The sequence below is a fragment of the Canis aureus genome, chromosome 9 (assembly GCF_053574225.1).
Source record: "Canis aureus isolate CA01 chromosome 9, VMU_Caureus_v.1.0, whole genome shotgun sequence".
Taxonomy (NCBI): domain Eukaryota; kingdom Metazoa; phylum Chordata; class Mammalia; order Carnivora; family Canidae; genus Canis; species Canis aureus.
The window spans coordinates 65,252,912-65,271,776 of NC_135619.1; the positions used below are offsets into that span (position 1 = coordinate 65,252,912).

Genomic DNA, 18,865 nt, shown 5'->3' on the forward strand with positions numbered 1-18,865 from the left:
AAGCTCATCCATTCAGAAGCACTGAAAGGAAACTGGAAAATATTCTAACGAACTGTGCTGTATCTACCAGAGTCAGTCATTATATCAACTTGGGAGGAAGTGAAGTCCTTTAGAGGTATGGGGCTCTTGTGTTCCCTACACATACACGGCACCTGCCCTGAATTGCTGTTCTCTGAGATTCCCATCTCCAGAATGCTCCTTAGAAACTGTTATCCATACATCCTCTCCAACAAAGAAAATCTTCCTACATCATCACTGGAAGATGGCTGCTCAGCTTATTTGTAGCTAGTCTCCCAGCTAGTCTTCCAGTAAGTGTTGACCATGAGGTAGACAGAATGCAGGGTGTTAGCACCTGACATCTGAAACCTTGTGAGATACTTTAGAGGTCTATTAACCCATTCCATTCTTACAGCGCCCCTGTAAGTAAGTGAGGAGGATTACCTCCATTTCACAGATGGAAAAAGTGAAGCACAGAAGAACATACTTGCCCACCTAGCTCTGTACCCACACTCTGAGCTAAGCTCCATCTGCCTCCCTTCAGTGAATGACCTCATAGGTAAATAAATAAGTCAGACATTACATAAAAGTGACAAAAGAGGTTGGGTGTTTTATTGGTGGAATGGACACAGTGCTATTAACTTTTAAGAGACAAAAGTCTTGTAAAGCAGCCGATTTTATTGATGGGGAGGGGAGATGGAAATATTAGAAAATGTTCCTTAGATTGAGTGGAAACAGGCCTTTCTATATTTATCTGTTGGTCCTTATTTTTTCTTTTTTTAGATTTTATTTATTTATTCATGAGAGACAGAGAGAGAGAGAGAGAGAGAGAGAGGCAGAGACATAGGCAGAGGGAGAAGCAGTCTCCATGCAGGGACCCGACGTAGGACTTGATCCCGGGACTCCAGGATCACGCCCTGGGCCAAAGGCAGGCGCTAAACCACTGAGCCACCCAGGGATCCCCTCTGTTGGTCCTTCTACACAATCTGGCCTTACAAAAAAGAATATTACCCTTCTTCTATCATTTTTTTAATATTTAAAAATGCTATCATACCATCTCACCTATGCAAAATGTCCTTATTTCATAAACCGATTTTAAAGTATATGATTTTGAGACTTCTCACCACTAGGAGGTTCCACTGATGTGCTCTGTGAGTTATAAGTATTTTTTCTTTGATTTCTTTCCTGTTACTTTAAAAATATGTTGTATTACACTCTCCACATACATATCAGCAGAGGATGATAATGGATGTGGTCAAATGATATAAAATTATCCTATTGCTACATTACACACTAGCTGTCAAATAATAAACAGTCATCTTCTTTGCCATGTGATGATATCCAGAAGCTTACCAATAACATAAGCTAAAAGTCTAAATATATACTGCCAATACAATTACTTTCTCATCTATCAGAAAATGTCAGGGGGGGAAATGTGATAAAGCTTACAAATCTTCTGTTTTTGCTTTTATAATTGCCATGATTAACTACAGCTACAGTACTTTTATCACAGAGTAAGCGCCAAAGATGCTTTTGTCAACAAAATTCAAGAAGTGCCTTATAACATTCCAAATAACAAATATTTCAGACAAACAAGATCTTATGAGTTGGCTGCCTAACCAGGCAACATAGTTGTCTCCAAACAGCCTTGTTTTTGAAGCACCCGTAAGCTGCTTATCACACTGCAAGGCGGAAGAAAACACAGTCGCTATTGGAGAGGCTTTACAGAAGCCACCCTCCCTGGGTGAGCTGGTTTGCAGATTAGTACAGAGGGAGAAAGTAAAGCAGTCCTTCTGCTGAATAGTACCATCCTCTCCAGAACCATGAGGGGCCACTAAACCTGGAATCGATGGCAGCATTAGATCTTTTTGGTTTGTAACCAGACAAATGACTCTAGTGCAGCCAGCTCCTGGCTCTCATCCCTTATGTGTGTGCTGACGTCATTAAAGAATTCCAATTTTGAAAGCATCTTTTGGAAACTGGAATGGCTACCAATGGTGAAAGCTCCTTTGGCCATAAAAAATAAACAATAGTACTTCCTGCTCAGATGGAGCCCCTAAAATGGATGTTTGGCAACACATGTGGATTTGCTGCTTTGGTAAAGAGATGAGCTTCCTGCTTTAGCGTGACTCTAACATACATACCAACATGCAATGGTTTCAAATGCTTTATTAGCAATCCTCACAGTAGTCTTGTGTACTGCTGTGCATCTTCACGATTTCATCAGCACAGGGCCTTTTCAAGAAACTCTTGAAAAGTGAAGAAATGAGAGCAAAGGCATGGAATTCACCAGTTATGGTGTTTGATGGAGAGGCAGAAGTTCTCCTTACTTTGAGATTGAGGGAAAGTCAGTTCTATGTATTTTTTAAATACTTTATTTATTTGACACAGAGAGAGAGCGAGAGAGAGAGAGAGAGAGAGTGTGTGTGTGTGGCACAAGCAGATGGGGCAGCAGGCAGAGGGAAAAGCAGGCTCCCTGACATGGGACTCCATCATGAGACTCAGGTCCTGGTATCATGATCTAAGCCGAAGGCAGGCATTTAGCCAACTGAGCCACCCAGGCACCTGGGAATGTCAACTCTAAGAATACAGGACAAGAAGGATTAATTCCTGACTCAGCTTGATAGATATCTGTGATCATAAGAATGAAATAAATGCTTCAATTCTAGGCCCTGGAGACATCATTTTGGGTTCTGCTGAAGATCTACATGCTCTGCTAACTAAGCAGCCATCTCAGAGGGGAGAACTAGATCAAGACACATCAGTCAACTTCTCCAAAGCTGGAGGAAGAGTTCCACAGCTCAGAGGAAAACAACAGCTATCTTATGAAGGTTACTTCTGTTCAAACTGAAATGTGCATTTAGAATTCTGTCCTAGCTGACACAGTCAACACGCTGTTGGCAAACCTTGTTGACAATGATCTTGATGGCTTGAGGATAAAGCAAATAATGTAAAATGAACTAAAACCAAGAACTGTGGGGAAATGTCTAGTTCCTTGGCGTAGGTCTCAGTTTGCTTTTCCAATGCAGGGATCTTATTCCACTTGCCACAATTACCATTATGAATCAGGTTTTTAGCGCTTGTCGTAATAAAGAAAAGCTAAAACTGACTGACAGTTTTAAAACAAGATGACATTCATGCTGCTGTATCAAAAGCCACTGCACAATTTCAACTACTTTTTCAAGCTAAACAAAAGCAGCCTTCTAGCTGAAATTTATTTTGAGCACAATTAAACTGATCTTTTCACTTTATTTGTAAGATGTGAATTCATTAAAAATTTTTAGGAAGCAGCATTTAATCTTTGTATTAAAATGATAATGAGCTCAAAATGTGTTAAAAAATATTTTTACAGCCTGTAAAAGCAATCACTTTACAAGGCCATAAGATCAAATGCATGCAAAATTCGCATCTGTTTACACACATTATTCTGAAGGAAGAGGTTAAGAACCATTTTTCTAGAAGGTCTCTGGTTTATTTACTTCATTACCTAGCACATGCTGCTCTCACTGGGATCCAAATGGTTCCATCACGGTTTCCTGTCACTCAAACTTTTACTAATGCTATTTAAAACTGTGTACATTATACACACTGCTTATCAGCCATGCCACACTTTGGGTTCATACCAAACTTGTAGCAGAAACTACTCTACTTGAGCAATGGCTTTAAAAAAAAAAACATACACGGCAAAAATTCTTAGTGACTTCCACTTAAACAACTGACACCTCCCCTTCCCTTGGTCCAACACACTGCGGCACCTTGACTGCCTCTAGGGCTGCTTCACCCATGTGCTTCTGTCTCCATGCAGCTCGGCTATCTGCTTCATACCGCTCACGGATAAGCGTGGCCACGCGTGGCCTCAGCCTTTTACTCCTGTTGTATATGTTACAGTTATTATGTAATTTAACTACATATTACATAAACCACTGAAATGTAAATGTGAAAGAAATGAGAAAAATGAGGTTGAATACTTTGGAAGAACTACATAAAAGCAAGACACTTAAAAAAAAAGAGCTGCTGCAATGCTAGGTGTGGGTGGAACCCTATAAAAGGCTTGGGGGAAAATTGTGGAAATCTAGCAGGATTTTGTACTCAGAGTACTTAAAATGCGTCTGGTTCTCACTCCACTTTGAAGAATCCAAAACTTAATTTTAGATGATGCACCACAAGTGTGGTTTGCACAAAATAAACTATTGTTTAAGAAATTATTCTCAAAGAAAAGGTCCTGTGCTTACATTCTAAAACTGGTAAGTGAATAGATATTTATCTTTTTTAAGTGAAAATAATATGTTCAAAGTATTTATATATACCCTTTTAAAGTGATTTTCCACTTTAACCAACTTTTTTTTGATTAACCACAAGTACCAATCATGTCATATGAGAAAGGATTGTGTTCATCACTGCTGGAACCCAGCTCTGGGACTCTCCTCCTTCTAGATTACTGGAATCTGGAAGGGTGACCTGGCCATCAACCACACTGACTATGCCTCCCAGCTTACTTTCATCCTCAAACTGGTAAACACAGCTTTTGTGCTGCCATCTGAATTGTTGATAAAAATTTAACCCTTCTGACTCAAATCAGTTGTTTTCCAACTGCCCTTAAGATAAGGAGAATTCTTTTTTTTTTTATTTTATTTTTTATTGGTGTTCAATTTACTAACATACAGAATAACACCCAGTGCCCGTCACCCATTCACTCCCACCCCCCCGCCCTCCTCCCCTTCTACCACCCCTAGTTCGTTTCCCAGAGTTAGCAGTCTTTACGTTCTGTCTCCCTTTCTGATATTTCCCACACATTTCTTCTCCCTTCCCTTATATTCCCTTTCACTATTATTTATATTCCCCAAATGAATGAGAACATATAATGTTTGTCCTTCTCCGACTGACTTACTTCACTCAGCATAATACCCTCCAGTTCCATCCACATTGAAGCAAATGGTGGGTATTTGTCATTTCTAATAGCTGAGTAATATTCCATTGTATACATAAACCACATCTTCTTTATCCATTCATCTTTCGTTGGACACCGAGGCTCCTTCCACAGTTTGGCTATCGTGGCCATTGCTGCTATAAACATCGGGGTGCAGGTGTCCCGGCGTTTCATTGCATTTGTATCTTTGGGGTAAATCCCCAACAGTGCAATTGCTGGGTCGTAGGGCAGGTATATTTTTAACTGTTTGAGGAACCTCCACACAGTTTTCCAGAGTGGCTGCACCAGTTCACATTCCCACCAACAGTGTAAGAGGGTTCCCTTTTCTAAGATAAGGAGAATTCTTAATATAATTAAATTTTCTGGCTTCTACCTACCTTCTCCACCTTCTCACCACCTCATTTAGCGGACTCCTTCAGACAGCCAACCTTTTCTGACAACCTAGACTAGCACAATTCCTCTAATTTTATGTTCTCATGACACGATGCATTCTTTGTCACAGAGATGATCAGAAACATGATTTTTCATTTATTTGTATGATTGCTTCATTGTCTAACTTCCACTGGACTGTAAATTCCACAAAACCACACTGATTTTACTCACTTTGTATCATTAGCAAGTAACTCCAGCTGCCACATCATGGAAACTCAAATAATGCTGAGTACATGAAAAAAATGAACAAACAAGCTAGGGAACAGGGTAAGACCACAGAAAGAGCTCTATAGTATATAGGCAAATACCTTCTTTTCAGTTGGTAATTTTGATCTGGAGTTGAAGCTAAGTCTTTAACAAAAGAAACCAGTAATGCAGATCTGTAGTGCAGAGCTGACTCTTTCCCTCTGAGGAAGGGACAGTGAGCTTTCATTTTCATTTTAATGTGGGTATTAAATACAATTCCGGGCAACATTCCCTAGTGAAAGTGAACTCAGGAAACTTAGATGCCACCATTCAAGAGCAGGAAAATGTCCTAACATAGTGACATCCATATATGGCCACTGTTTTTGTAATCTGCCACAACCACTTAAGAACGAATTACAATGCTTGGCCCGATTCCCTTTCTCAAATATAATTTAACTTGAGGAAAAATTTCTGTCTTTCCACATGTGATATGTCCTGGGCACTCTCAGGCCACCTAACCTCCCTCCTCCCTGTGGAACTTCCTTCTCCCCAAGACAGCAATGTCAGAAATGGAACCAAGCAAGAAATACATTTGTGGAATTCTGAATTTCCCTTGTCCTGCCCTTGGAAATTAGCATCCTTGTCAACAGGCGAGCCAAATGTATACCATGAGTAACACTAGAGTTATATATATGAAACCGCAGTAAAACCGACATCATCAGTCTCAGAGAAGTAGCTTCACTTCAGTGTTTACTGAAGCACAATTATCCACAATAAACACACGCTCACAGGGAAATGGTGAAACTGAATAACCATAATTTGGTACTTCTAAAGATTCATCTGAAACATCTGATCAATTAGACCTTAGAATCAAAAAGAAACATTATTGGGGTGCTTGGGTAGCTCATTCGGTCAAGTGTCTGACTCTTGGTTTCAGCTCAGGCCATGATCTCTGGATCATGAGATAGAGCCCTATGTCAGGCTCCATGCTCAGGGAGGAGTCTACTTGAGATATTCTCTCTCTCTCTCTCTCTCTCCTTCTCCCCCTGCCTGAGCTTGCTTGCTCTCACTCTCTCTCTGGAAAAAAAAAAAAAAAAGATAACAGTGTCTTAATTTCCTCAGGGATAGTAATAGTTCCTACATTATAAGGTGTGGGGTTAAATAAATTAATGTAAGCATCCTGGCAGATAACACACACTGTGTAAATGTTAGTGGAAAAAGTATGTGTGTGTGTTTGTGCACACACGTGCATGTGTTTATAAGTCTATATACATAACATGAATACACATACTGATTTTTGCAATATAAAAGTGTGCCTATTTCATCCTATAGGTAATAGCCAGAAGAGCTTGAGAGCTGCTGTTCTCAATGAATTTAAATGCTTTTGCTTTAAAAAGAAACTTATGTAAGTCACCGAGTTTTCTGTTCACCCCTACCTATTGGTAACCTCAGAGGTAAATGTAAGACTCGGTTACAATGCCTGTCTCACCCAGATGTCTGTGACATCCACACTTCGCTTCTCTTTTATATTATACAGCTTTCACTTTGTCTTTTTTTTTTTAGGCTCTCTTTTTTATCTGTCTTTGAAACTATACAACTAAGTATTTCAATATAATTTTAAAAGACAAAAAGAGTTTGAGCCATTTAATGTAACTATTTTTTTTAATTTGCCACTGTTTTGATTTATAAAATAAAGAACACCCAAAATTTCTAAAATTAATGAAGAAAGACTGATGAAAATAGATTATTTGTCTAACATGTAAGGAAAAGCTATGAAACCAAAACATGATTAAATAAATAGATGCTAAAGGTAAACAGAAGAGACACAGTGAAAGCACATAAAATCATAAGCAGTAATTTTTACAAAGATACCGAGGTAGGCCATTTGTTGGGGCATTTATACCCTGCAGAAGATCCATAATAAAGAGGATCTGGAAGAGACATAGTAAAAGTGTCAGCACTCTAGATTTAATCCAATTGTAGTTTTTAAGTTAACCAGGGCCATTTCACCCATTTGCTGAACTCCTTCAAGGGTCAGAAAAGCTGTACATCTGAATCAGGAACACAAATCAGTACATTTTTTCATAGCTGGTAAACAGCTTCAACAAAAGAGTATGCACAAAGGCTGAAAGTAAAAATTGTCACAGGATTAACTATCTGCAGGTATCATTTATGCATACTGCATTAGCTTGAGTAATTAAAGAGTAATCGTATATTAATCTTACAGATTAGCACTTTTTAAGTTTCAGAGAAAGCACTAAGACACTACATGCATTAAACTAGTTCATAATTGCATATATGTCAGTGGGTATGGCCAACTCCTGACTACCTTCATATGGATGACCCATTTAAATCATAGGCCATTTCTCTTTTTTTTTTTTTTTTAAGATTTTATCTCTTTGAGAGAGAGAGAACACAAGCAGGGAGGAGAGTCAGAGGGAAAGAGAGAAGCAGGGAGCCCAATGCAGGACTCGACCCCAGGGCCCTGGGATATGACTTGAGCCAAAGGTGGACACTTAACCCACTGAGCCACCCAGGTGTCCCAAGGCTATTTGTTACCTCTGATGCCAAATGACTTGAAAACCAAAGATTTTGGTCCAATAAGAAAGAAGAAAAAGCTACAAAGGAAACCATGTCCAACTGTGAGGTCTAGACTTGGAAATGATCACCCAAGGATGTGATTACCAGAGAATCTCACTAAAAGAAAAACATATAAAAACAAGTAAATAAGAATGGCTAAGAAGCACATCCATAAATCATTCTCTCTATACCTCAACCACAAGCCATGTGCCTAGCTACATAGTTATGTCTTAATGGCTGGTGTTAATGACCATCTGCAGCAGATTCGAATGGGTTCTCCCAGGCCACACGTTTAGGCCGGGGTACCCACCCCCCAGGTGCTAACAGCCCACAGTTGCCTCCTCCTGCCTCTGGAAAAAGGTCGAAGACAGAAGTCACAACGTCTCCTGGGAGGTCACATTCTGTCATCCCTACCTTGCCCCCACCCAAGCAGCTATGATCAATGACTACCACAGGTACAAAGGCTTGCCAGGAATCCTCACTTTGGCTCCAAAACTTCCCATGGGTTCAGGCTGAATCTAGACCCCAGCTAGCACCACATGCTGCTCAGGTTCTTCCCCTGCTCCTCCTGCTTCCCTCTCTTCTGAGAGCATTCCTGCAATAAATCACAGGCACCTAAATCCCTGTCTGGGCTTTGCTTCTAGCAAACACAACCTATGACAGCATCAGTAACAAATCAAGTTGAATTTACACTAGGGAGACAATGTCAACCAACGTCTTCATATGGAATCATTTTATGATTATGGCATAAAACACTACAAACATTTAACCTCTGAGATTTCCATAAACACTGTAGGTTTACATTGAAGCACAAGGTAGAATGGATATACACAAATGCAGAATTATAAACTTTTTTGCATAACAATTGACAATTTAATGAATGCATGCTTTGAAAAGTACTATTTTAATAGGAATACTTCCCAAACACTTAAGAGAATAAAATGACAAAGGATGACTAAGTCATCATACTTTATAAAACAGTTGTCTACCTGATTTCCACCAAAGTTGTTCCCCTCTACCCTATCACCACCAAAAAGTAGCTGTGTCTTTAAATTACCTAGTGCAATTTCCAGCACCCTCTAGTGGCAAATTACCCAAGAGAAATAGAAATGTCTCATTTAATAAGTAGTGTTTCTGAAAACTCTGCAGTAAAAATTCAAAATAAAAATAAAAAAGGCTGTCCCATCAGGGATGATTTTTCAGAGTCTGGGATGATGAGTAAAGAACTATCAGAGTCACCATTTGGAGGCTGGCACTTATGATTGCAAAAAGTAACCAAAGATAGGTTTCTCTACTGGATAAATAAGTATTTCCATGGAACAGCCTGCAAGATTTGCTATTGATTAATGACAAAAAAAAAAAAAAAAAAAATCCACATGACAAGGAAAAAGTGACCTAATAAAAGCACCGGGGACTGAGGCAGACACAAATGGTTGTTGCTCATGAGACACTCCTGGTGGCAAGGTATTTTGAATTTCTATCTTCTGCCAGTACTCATTCCAAGGTTTCATAACCCCAGGAATAATTCTATATTAAATGAAGACCCTATCCTTATTAAATTTGCAAGTCTGTATGTAATATATATATATCTCACTTCTGTCTCCCCAGCACCCAAATCAGTACTTGCATCTTGATAAATACATTTGAATGAATCAATCCCCAAAGCAATGGGAATGAACTGAAAGTTTCATACAGAGAAGTATCATGTCCAATTTTGCACTTAAGAAGGATCACTCTGGCTGTAAATGTGGAGAATGGACCAGGAAGAACCAGCTGAAACCTGGAAGATCTTTGGTGGTTGTACTTCCCTCTTGCTGGACATATTTTAGGCTTTACAAGAAAATATTTGTTAAGAAATGACATTCACTTACATATCAAGCTAATCTGAGGCCTCGGTCATGCACTATATCAGCTCTTTTAGAATCTAGGCTTCTTTCCCTTTCAGTTACATCAACAGCTGAAGTTTATACAGCATTTATTATGTGTCAGGCAATCTAAATGTTTTATTACTCATTTTCTGTATATTTTAGCATAAGATTGTCAACCTAAAGCAGAAAAAGGGTGTTCAGAGAGGTGCTTGGGTGGCTCAGTCTGTTAAGTAATCAATTCCTGATTTTGGCTCAGGTCATGATGTCAGGGTTGCGAGATCCAGTCCTACATGGGGCTCCACACTGGGCATGGAGCCTGCTTAAGATTCTCTCTCTCCCTCTGCCTCTCACCCTCACCCCCCATCCCACCCTGCTCACACACACCCATGTTCTTTCTAAAAAAATAAAAATATAACTTCAGTTGAAATTACTCTAAGATATGCTAACAAGTAACTATATGAAAAAACTAATCATCCTTATGAAGAAGTCCTAAGTAATTTTGTTTTTCTAATTCTGGGTACAGCTTTATAGCAGTTTCCTGTTCCATAAATATCATGGCTAGTGGTTATTAGCAATTGGCAACTCATATCCATTATTTCATTAATCCTATAACCACCATGTGAGATAGGTATTATTGACTTATGCCAATAGGGATTTAGGTTCTAGGAGTTCAGGTGATTTACTCGAGGAACAGAAGTAGCTGGTAACGATAACATCAAGATTCAAACCTGAATCTTCTATGTCATCCTGGATACCCACGTAATTCACAATCATGAATGCACCAAAACTGGAAGAGGAAATCAACTCAGCTGCACCCTTTACGGTTACATGGCAAAATTATTTTTGGCATAATTACAAAAGATTTCCAAAGTACAGGATCCTGTATGATGAATAAAGAAAATTCAAAGAGAATACTAAAGTCTTTTAGCTAAGAGCATCATGCTCCAATTAGCATCAGAAATACTAATGCACACAGTGGATACACTTAAAAACTCTCTTCACTTATACTGCGACACACGTCTCAGAGAAAGCAAATGGTTAAACTTTAAGCAGCAGAAAAGGACAGAAATTAAAACAGAATCAGTATTCTCACAATCCAAAATTTCATCACAAAATACAATACAGTTGACTCTTGAACATGGGTTTGAACTACACGGGTCCACTTATAAATGAAATTTTTAAAAAGATTTATTTATTTAATTTATTCGAGAGAGAGAGAGAGAGAGAGAGGCAGACACAGGCAGAGGGAGAAGCAGGCTCCATGCCAGGAGCCCAACACAGGACTCGATCCTGGGACTCCAGGATGGCGCCCTGGGCCAAAGGCAGGTGCTAAACCACTGAGCCACCTAGGAATCCCCTGAATTTTTTTTAAATACAGCACAATACTGTAAATGTATTTTCTCTTCCTTATGATTTTTTTAACACTTTCTTTTCTCTAGCTTACCTTTTTTTTTTTTTAAAGATTTATTTATTTATTCATGAGGGACACACAGAGAGAGGCAGAGACATAGGCAGAGGGAGAAGCAGGCTCCCTGTGGGGAGTCCAAGGCAGGACTCGATCCCAGGACCCGGGATCATGACCTGAGCCAAAGGCAGACGCTCAACCACTGAACCACCCAGGGGTCATACTAGCTTACCTTATTTGTTAAACTCACAGTACATAATACATGTAACACACAAAGTTCGTGTTAATCGATCATTTACGTTATGGGTAAAGCTTCCAGTCAACAGGAAGGTATTAGTAGTTAAGTTTCAGGGGGGCAGGGAGTCAAAAGTTATACATGGGTTTTTAACTATGTGGAGGGTTGGCACCCCTAACTCCCACATGTTCAAGGGTCACCTAAAAGATGAACCAATGCTATTTCCTGCTTGAAAGTATCACTCTCAAGAGTAATGTTAGAGACAAGAGCATGAGTTATATACTTCCTAAACTATTACTATACTTCATGCTGTTGTGAGCTACGGAGATTGGGCGGGAAAACAGAGTTGGACAAATATGTAGGGATGATCCCAGGAGCTTACAATCAAGAAGAGAAAGCAGGTATGAAGGAAAATTCAGAGAACCACTCAGTGCTCTATTCTCTGCAAAGGACTTTCAATGTCCCCTTCAGAGATGAATCAACCTGAGCAGAATTTAGGCAGGCAGAAGAGAAGAGGAGCACCAGGGTTATGGGATCAAGATAAAGCAGAGCATCAGAATACGGGAAAGTATGTGTGTAACTGTAGGAGAGTAAAGAAAAGGTAAGCAGACTAGAAAGTAGGTAGAACATTGGGGTAACTGGACAGAAAAGACAGTAGAAAACAAAGCTAAGCTAAAAGCAAGGCAAGAATCTGGATTTGAATTAATTAACTGGGAAAAAAAGGCACTATAAGTTCTGAAATAGAAGAATAGCACAATAATGTTGAATTTTAATGAGGATGCATGCCATTTATAACTGAATATATGTAAAATGCATAAAATGGAAGAGAGAACTTGTAGAAAGGCAGAATGGTTAAGAAAACCCTAATAACAATCCATATGCAAGGTAATCATGAGTGATGGCCCTAGGAACAGAAAAGATCAACCCAAGGGTCATTTTGAAGGAAAAATTAGAGGATTTTTGTGAGAAACAAGAAATAAAAAGATAGAGAAAAAATTAAAAATTATTTCCAAGTTCCTATCTTAGGAAAGTGATCAAAATATCAAAGAGAGACCAACAGAAACAAGATAGCTGAAAAGAGAACTAAATCAACAGTCTGAATAAAAGAGATTTTTACTTATTTTTAAAGATTTAACTTATTTGAAAGACAGAGACAGAACTCACAAGTGGGGGGAGGAACAGAGGAAGAGGGATAATGCAGACTCTACACAGAGCATGGAGCCCAGTGCAAGGCTTGATCCCATGACCCTGAAATCATGACCTGAGCTGAAATCAAGAGCCCAACGCTCAACAGACTGAGCCACCCAGGCACCCCAAAAGAAAGATTTTTAAATAAATAATATATGCATTTAGGTTTGAGATCAAAAAGCAAATCTTTGATATTGTAATATTCTGCAAAGTCTTCAAGATATTGGATGAATAGCATTTTATATAATTCAAAATACATAAAAATTAATTCATCAGAAGAATTTTCAGTTTCATTTCCAAAGAAAACCTGGCATGACACATGAAGACATCTGATGAGGTTTTTCTATTATTCTAAGTAGTGCTGGAAAAAAATTATCTTAAAAAGGTAATGAAACTGAAAGATTAGTGGTGAAATTTTTGAATAAAAATTGAGATTTTATTATATTCATAAGAAAAGTTTCCACCTACTCCATTTAGTCATCAAAAATGTGATTTTAAATACAAAAATACCTGCAATGACATCTTAGTTATCCCATGTTCTCATAAGAGCAAGCACACTGTCAGCTGACAAAGAGAAGAAGCAGTATCTACAGCTAACAATAGACCAATAATACAATAGTGAAAAAGCATGAAATGAAAATGCAAGGTAAAACTTTACTGATAAACTCTTTCCTCACCTTTGCAGTTGTCTTCAGGACCCATGATCACACCACTCAAAAAGTTGAGGTAGATAACAAGACAAAGTATTAATTGTGTTGAAAGAAAATATATACCAGGTTTGATTTTATAAACTTGATATTAAAAAAATCTCACATTTGAAACTTGCCTATAGTTTTCCTTCCTAATATTCTCTTTGTGGTTTTTAGATTCAAAGATATACCAGCCTCATACAATGAACTGGAAAAAAAGAATCGCACTTTTTCCATTCTCTGAAACAGTTTGTGGAAGATTAGAATTATCTATGTCTTGAATGTTTGGCAGAACTCATTCTTAAAACTATATCAAGTGTGGTCCTGGACGGAAGATTTTTACTTGCCAATTTTTAAAACAGTTATAGGATATTAAGGTTTTCTATTCTTTTTCTCAATAGGTTTGGAAATTTACACACTTCAAAATTTATTTGAGCATGCTAAAGTTTGAGCATGTTAAAGTTTGAGGAATACTACTTCAGAGTACTAACTCCTATCACCCCCAACTGTATGCTTTGTCCAGTGATTTGGTTTTCTTTATTTAACCTCACAATTTCACCATGATAACTATGGTTGGTTGTTTAGATTTTCTTTACCCACCAGTCCTTTTTGCTTCTCAGAAACTCTCCTGAGACTGCTTTCCTTCTCCCTACATCAAGATCTGTTAGAAATTCTTCTAGTGAGGATGTGTTAGTGGAAAACACACTCAGCTTTTATATATCTGAAAATGTCTATTTTGCTCACACATCTGAAAAACAGTTTTGTTGGGTATGCAATTCTAAATTGACAGTTATTTTCTCTGGGCATTCTGCAGGCATTCTTCTACTCTTCCACGGCTTTCATGGTTGCTGCTGAAAAGGTATCTGTTTGATCACTATTCTTCCTTCATAAAGAAGTCTTTTTGCTCTGGCTGCTTTTAGGGTATCTCTCTGTCTCTGGTGCTCATCCCTTTCTCTATGATGTAAGAATCATGTAAGAATTTCCACATACTTGTCTGCTTGGAAATTGTCCTGTTTCTTCAATCTGTGAATTCATATTTTCAGTCAATCTTAGTAAATTCTCAGCTACTATTCCTCCTCTATTAGCTCCCTCTGGGATTCTGATTAGATAAATTTGTATCTTTTCTCTGTCTTCTATGTCTTCATCTCTCTTTTATAAATGCCATCTCATTTTTCTCCATTTTATATTCTGCACATTTTCCTCGAATTCAACTCTCAATTTGCCAATTCTCTTTAGCTATACCTACTAGTAACCATCTCTTTACCTACTAGTAACCATCTACTGAATTTAGGATTTGAATCATTTTTCACTTCCAGAAGTACGACTGATTCTCTTTCAAATATGTCCAGTCATTTCATAGCATGTCTTTTTTTCCTTAATATTACCATCAAAAAAAAATATTACCATCAAAGTCCTGTTTAATTTTAAAACCATATAAAACATATATATCATATTTCATACCTAATAATTCCAATGGTCTCTGCAGGCCTAATTTTGCTATTTGTTGTTTCTACTTCTTTCACTCATGATGACTTGCTTCTTGGATGCTTGTGATCATTGACAATTAAGATCATGTCTGTAAAACTTCCTTCAGTACTTCTTGATGGTCCAGGTAATAGTTTATTCTTTCAAAAAGGATTTACATTTGCCTTTCCTAGACACCTGGGAATAGTACCAACTTGGTCTTACTGTAAACTAAATTCTTACCTATGTTTTGTCTTTGGGATCATACAAATGTGTACAAATTCAAGATGCAAACCTGCACAATGCCTGGCTTATGTTGTGAATGCTTGGGGAAAGTTTTTTTTATTCCCTTCACCTAGAGCCAATGCTGAGACAGAAGAATCTCGTGTCTCCCTTTGGATGCTGGATTTTTTTCTTATTTATTCTTTTGCTAAGCAGTAGCCTCCTCTACCTTTCGGGAGCCTTAGCTGATTATCTCTCATCCCACGTATGAAAATGAGAAATCCAAAGAACTAACTCACAGTTTACTGGTAGATTTCCCCAGAATAAACTCTGCCTTCAGGGAGCTTATTTATTCTCTAGATTCCTGCTCCTATTTTCTTTTTGGATTCCAAGGACTTTCCTTATTCTTACTAGCCGACCTGTACCATCAAGTAGACTTTCTTTAGAGGCATTTTATCCAGCACTTTAGGGGTTTAAAAATGAGGGGGATTTTCCAGGATGTGCAAGCTGTCATCTTATCCGAAAGAGAACATACACTGCCTTTCTATTTCTACTTATGTATTTGGAATATACTGCCAAATATAAAATTGACAGATCAAGGAACAGAATTAGTTTCATGGCTTCTGTTACATACTATAAAATTCAGTGATGAAAATTAATTAATATTACATTTTAACAGTAGCTTGAGAAGATTTGTAGGTTCCATGTCTATTTTGCTTCAGAGAAGTTATCTAGTAATATTAAACAAAAGTTTTTCAGTTTTGGTTGTATCTGGAATAAAACATGATCTTAGTCTGATTTTTATAAGTTATTTTCTAAAAGAACAGCTGCAAGTGTTGATAAGGACGTGGAGATACTGAAACCCTCACATACTGCTAGTGGGAATATAAAATGGTGTGGCTACTTTAGAAAACAGTCTAGTAGTTCCCAAGAAATTAAACACAGAATTAACATCTGAAATAGCAATTCATTGCTAAGTCTATAGCCAAAAGAAATGAAAACTTATGTTCACACAAAAACTCATACACAAATGCTCAGAGTAGCATTGTTCATAATAGCCAAAAGGGAGAGACAACCCAGCAACTCATGAATGAATAAACGAAATGTGGTGTATATATATATCCATACAGTAGGATATGATTAAGCCATAAAAAGGGAAGAAGCTACAATATGGGTGAATCTAAAAAAACGTTCTGCTAAGTGAGAGAAGTCAGACACAAAAGACCACAAATTACATGATTCAATTACATGAAATGTCTAGAATAGGCAAATATAAAGATACAGAAAGTAGTTTGGTTAGTGGTTGTTTAAGGTTGGGAGGATGGTGATCTTGAGAGGTAATAGATAAAGGGTTCATAATTTGTTTTTGAGGTAAGGAAAATGTTCTAAAATTGATTTGCTGATGGTTGTACAACTCTAAATATACTAAAAACCAATGTACACTGTATTTTTTTAAGATTTTATTTATTTATTTGAGAGAGAGAAAGAAAGCAAGCATGCACTCATAAGTTGGGGAAAGGGCAGAGGGAGAGGGAGAAACAGGCTCCCCACTGAGCAGGGAGCCCAATCTGGAACTCGATCCCAGGACCCTGGGATCATCACCTGAGCCAAAGGCAGATGCTTAACCAGCTGAGCCACCCAGGAGCCCCTAATTTGTAGACCTTAAATGGATGAACAATAAGGCATGTGGTTACATTGCAATAAGGCTATTAAAATAAAAACCATGCATATAAAACAAATTCTGTGGGTTTAACATAAATTGACCTGGAAAAACCTTTGACAAAATAGCACAAGCATTATTTCTAAGGAAATCTCATCATCGTACAATTGTGACCCTTTTTCTCCTTTGAGTCGATACTGACTTTGGAAGAGTAAACAAACATAAGGATAAAACACATTATTTTGGTATTTTGAAAGCAGGATTTCTTAGGGATATAGTAGGGGGAGGACAGTTTGCTTTAAAAATACATCTTTACAAATGACCTGAAGGAGAGAATGCACAGTAAAATCTCCCAAGATGACAATCAGACGATACTCTTCCTGACAATAAGACACTTAGTTGGTGAAAATAAGTCATGGGGTTTATTTGCTGGCAGCTGCAGAAGCTGGCTCCACAGAATCTGCTAAACTACTCAGGAAAATTAGGAAGAGCTCATACAGCAAGGCCCATGACACAAAGGCCACCCAGATGCCTCAATTTCTTATTATTTTCTTAATAACATTTTCTTTTCCCTAGCTTTAGTATAAGAATACAGTATATAATAATACAACATGAAAAATATGTGTTAATCAACTGTTTATGTTATCAGTAAGGCTTCCAGTCAAAGTAGGCTGTTAGTAGTTAAGTTTTGGAGGAATCAAAAGTTACCTACAGATTTCCAACAGTGCAGGGTGTTGATGCCCATAACCCTGTGCATTGTTCAAGGGTCAAGTGTATAGGCAGACATGGATTCATACCATTTTTTTTACAGAAATGGTACAGGGTAATGGCTCTCTTCTGTAGCCTTTTTTAAGCTTATGACAGAATGCAGAACTTTCAAAAATGTTAAATACAGATCATTTCATTCCAATTGTATAGATTACAGAACATAAAGATCTTTGTTCCATTTAACCAATCTCATATTGTTATGTTTCCAAAGGTTCTTGGGTATTTCATCATGAAACATGATGACCATTGGATATGAATAAAGTGGAGTGAGGACTGAATGAGTTAATCAGTATAAAGTATTTCACAGAGTACTTGGCAAGTAACAAGCTCACTATATATGTTTATGATTTTAATATTGCGTCCTATGTAAAGATCGAACTAATTTACATTCCCAACAGCAGGGTAAAAGAAATTGGTTTTCCTACATCCTTGCCAATTCTTCCAAATTTTTTCTTTTGTATTTCTTCTATGAATCATTTGTTCGTGTTCTTTGACAGTTCTCCTATTGGATCTCTTATGCTTTTAAATTTTTAACTGATTTCCGTATTGAGGATTATCAGTCCTTTGTCATAAGAATAACTTTAGCTTAAAAGAAAATGTTTTAAGACTTACCTCCAGTTCCTAGAACCTTCAGGAGCTCAAAATTTTCAATCCCCACCTTCTCTGCATGTCCTGTTAAATTAGCTAAAAAAAGAAAGAGAAAAAAATAATTAAGGGGATCAGCAACAGGAGGGCGCCCAAGGGGGCTTCTGAAATACCAGCAATGTTTTATCACTTGACTTGTGTGGTTAAGCAAAGGTTCACTTTATAAATATTTGTTAAACAAAAAGCTATGTTTTGTGCAATTTTCCGTATATTATATATTACAGGAAAACTTTTTTTAGAATTTAGTAGCTACATATCATTTGTACCTAAGGTTAACATAAAAATAAGGTGTTAATAGACTCATTACTGATCAAGATAATATGAAATAAACACAAATTCCAACATGCAGCTAGATATGCAGAATAAAGAAAACTAGACATATTTACGCAATGTATTCATTTATTTAACATATTTATTGAGTGTCTACTAAATATCATCCCCAGCATCTAGCTAGGTTCTAATTCCATCTCTTTTTTTTTTAAAGATTTATTTTGTTTATTTTAGAAAGCGGGGTGGGGGGCCTGGGTGGCTCAGTCAATTAGGCATCTGCCTCCAGCTCAGTCATGATCCCAGGGTCCTGGGATCCAGCCCCACATCAG

The 18,865-nt window shown here is 37.7% G+C and overlaps 1 protein-coding gene across 3 annotated transcripts in view; it reads right to left on the bottom strand.

The window, feature by feature from the left end:
* Window positions 1–18,865, bottom strand: part of RPS6KA5 (ribosomal protein S6 kinase A5) — a 171,694-nt gene that overhangs the window by 101,126 nt on the left and 51,703 nt on the right. For 2 of the 3 annotated variants that reach the window (XM_077910350.1, XM_077910352.1), the window contains exon 2: window positions 18,234–18,305. The exons of the other annotated variant lie outside the window; for it this stretch is intronic. In XM_077910350.1, the coding sequence (XP_077766476.1) occupies window positions 18,234–18,305 (72 nt within the window). The remainder of the gene's footprint in view (window positions 1–18,233; window positions 18,306–18,865) is intronic. 3 annotated transcript variants of the gene reach the window in all.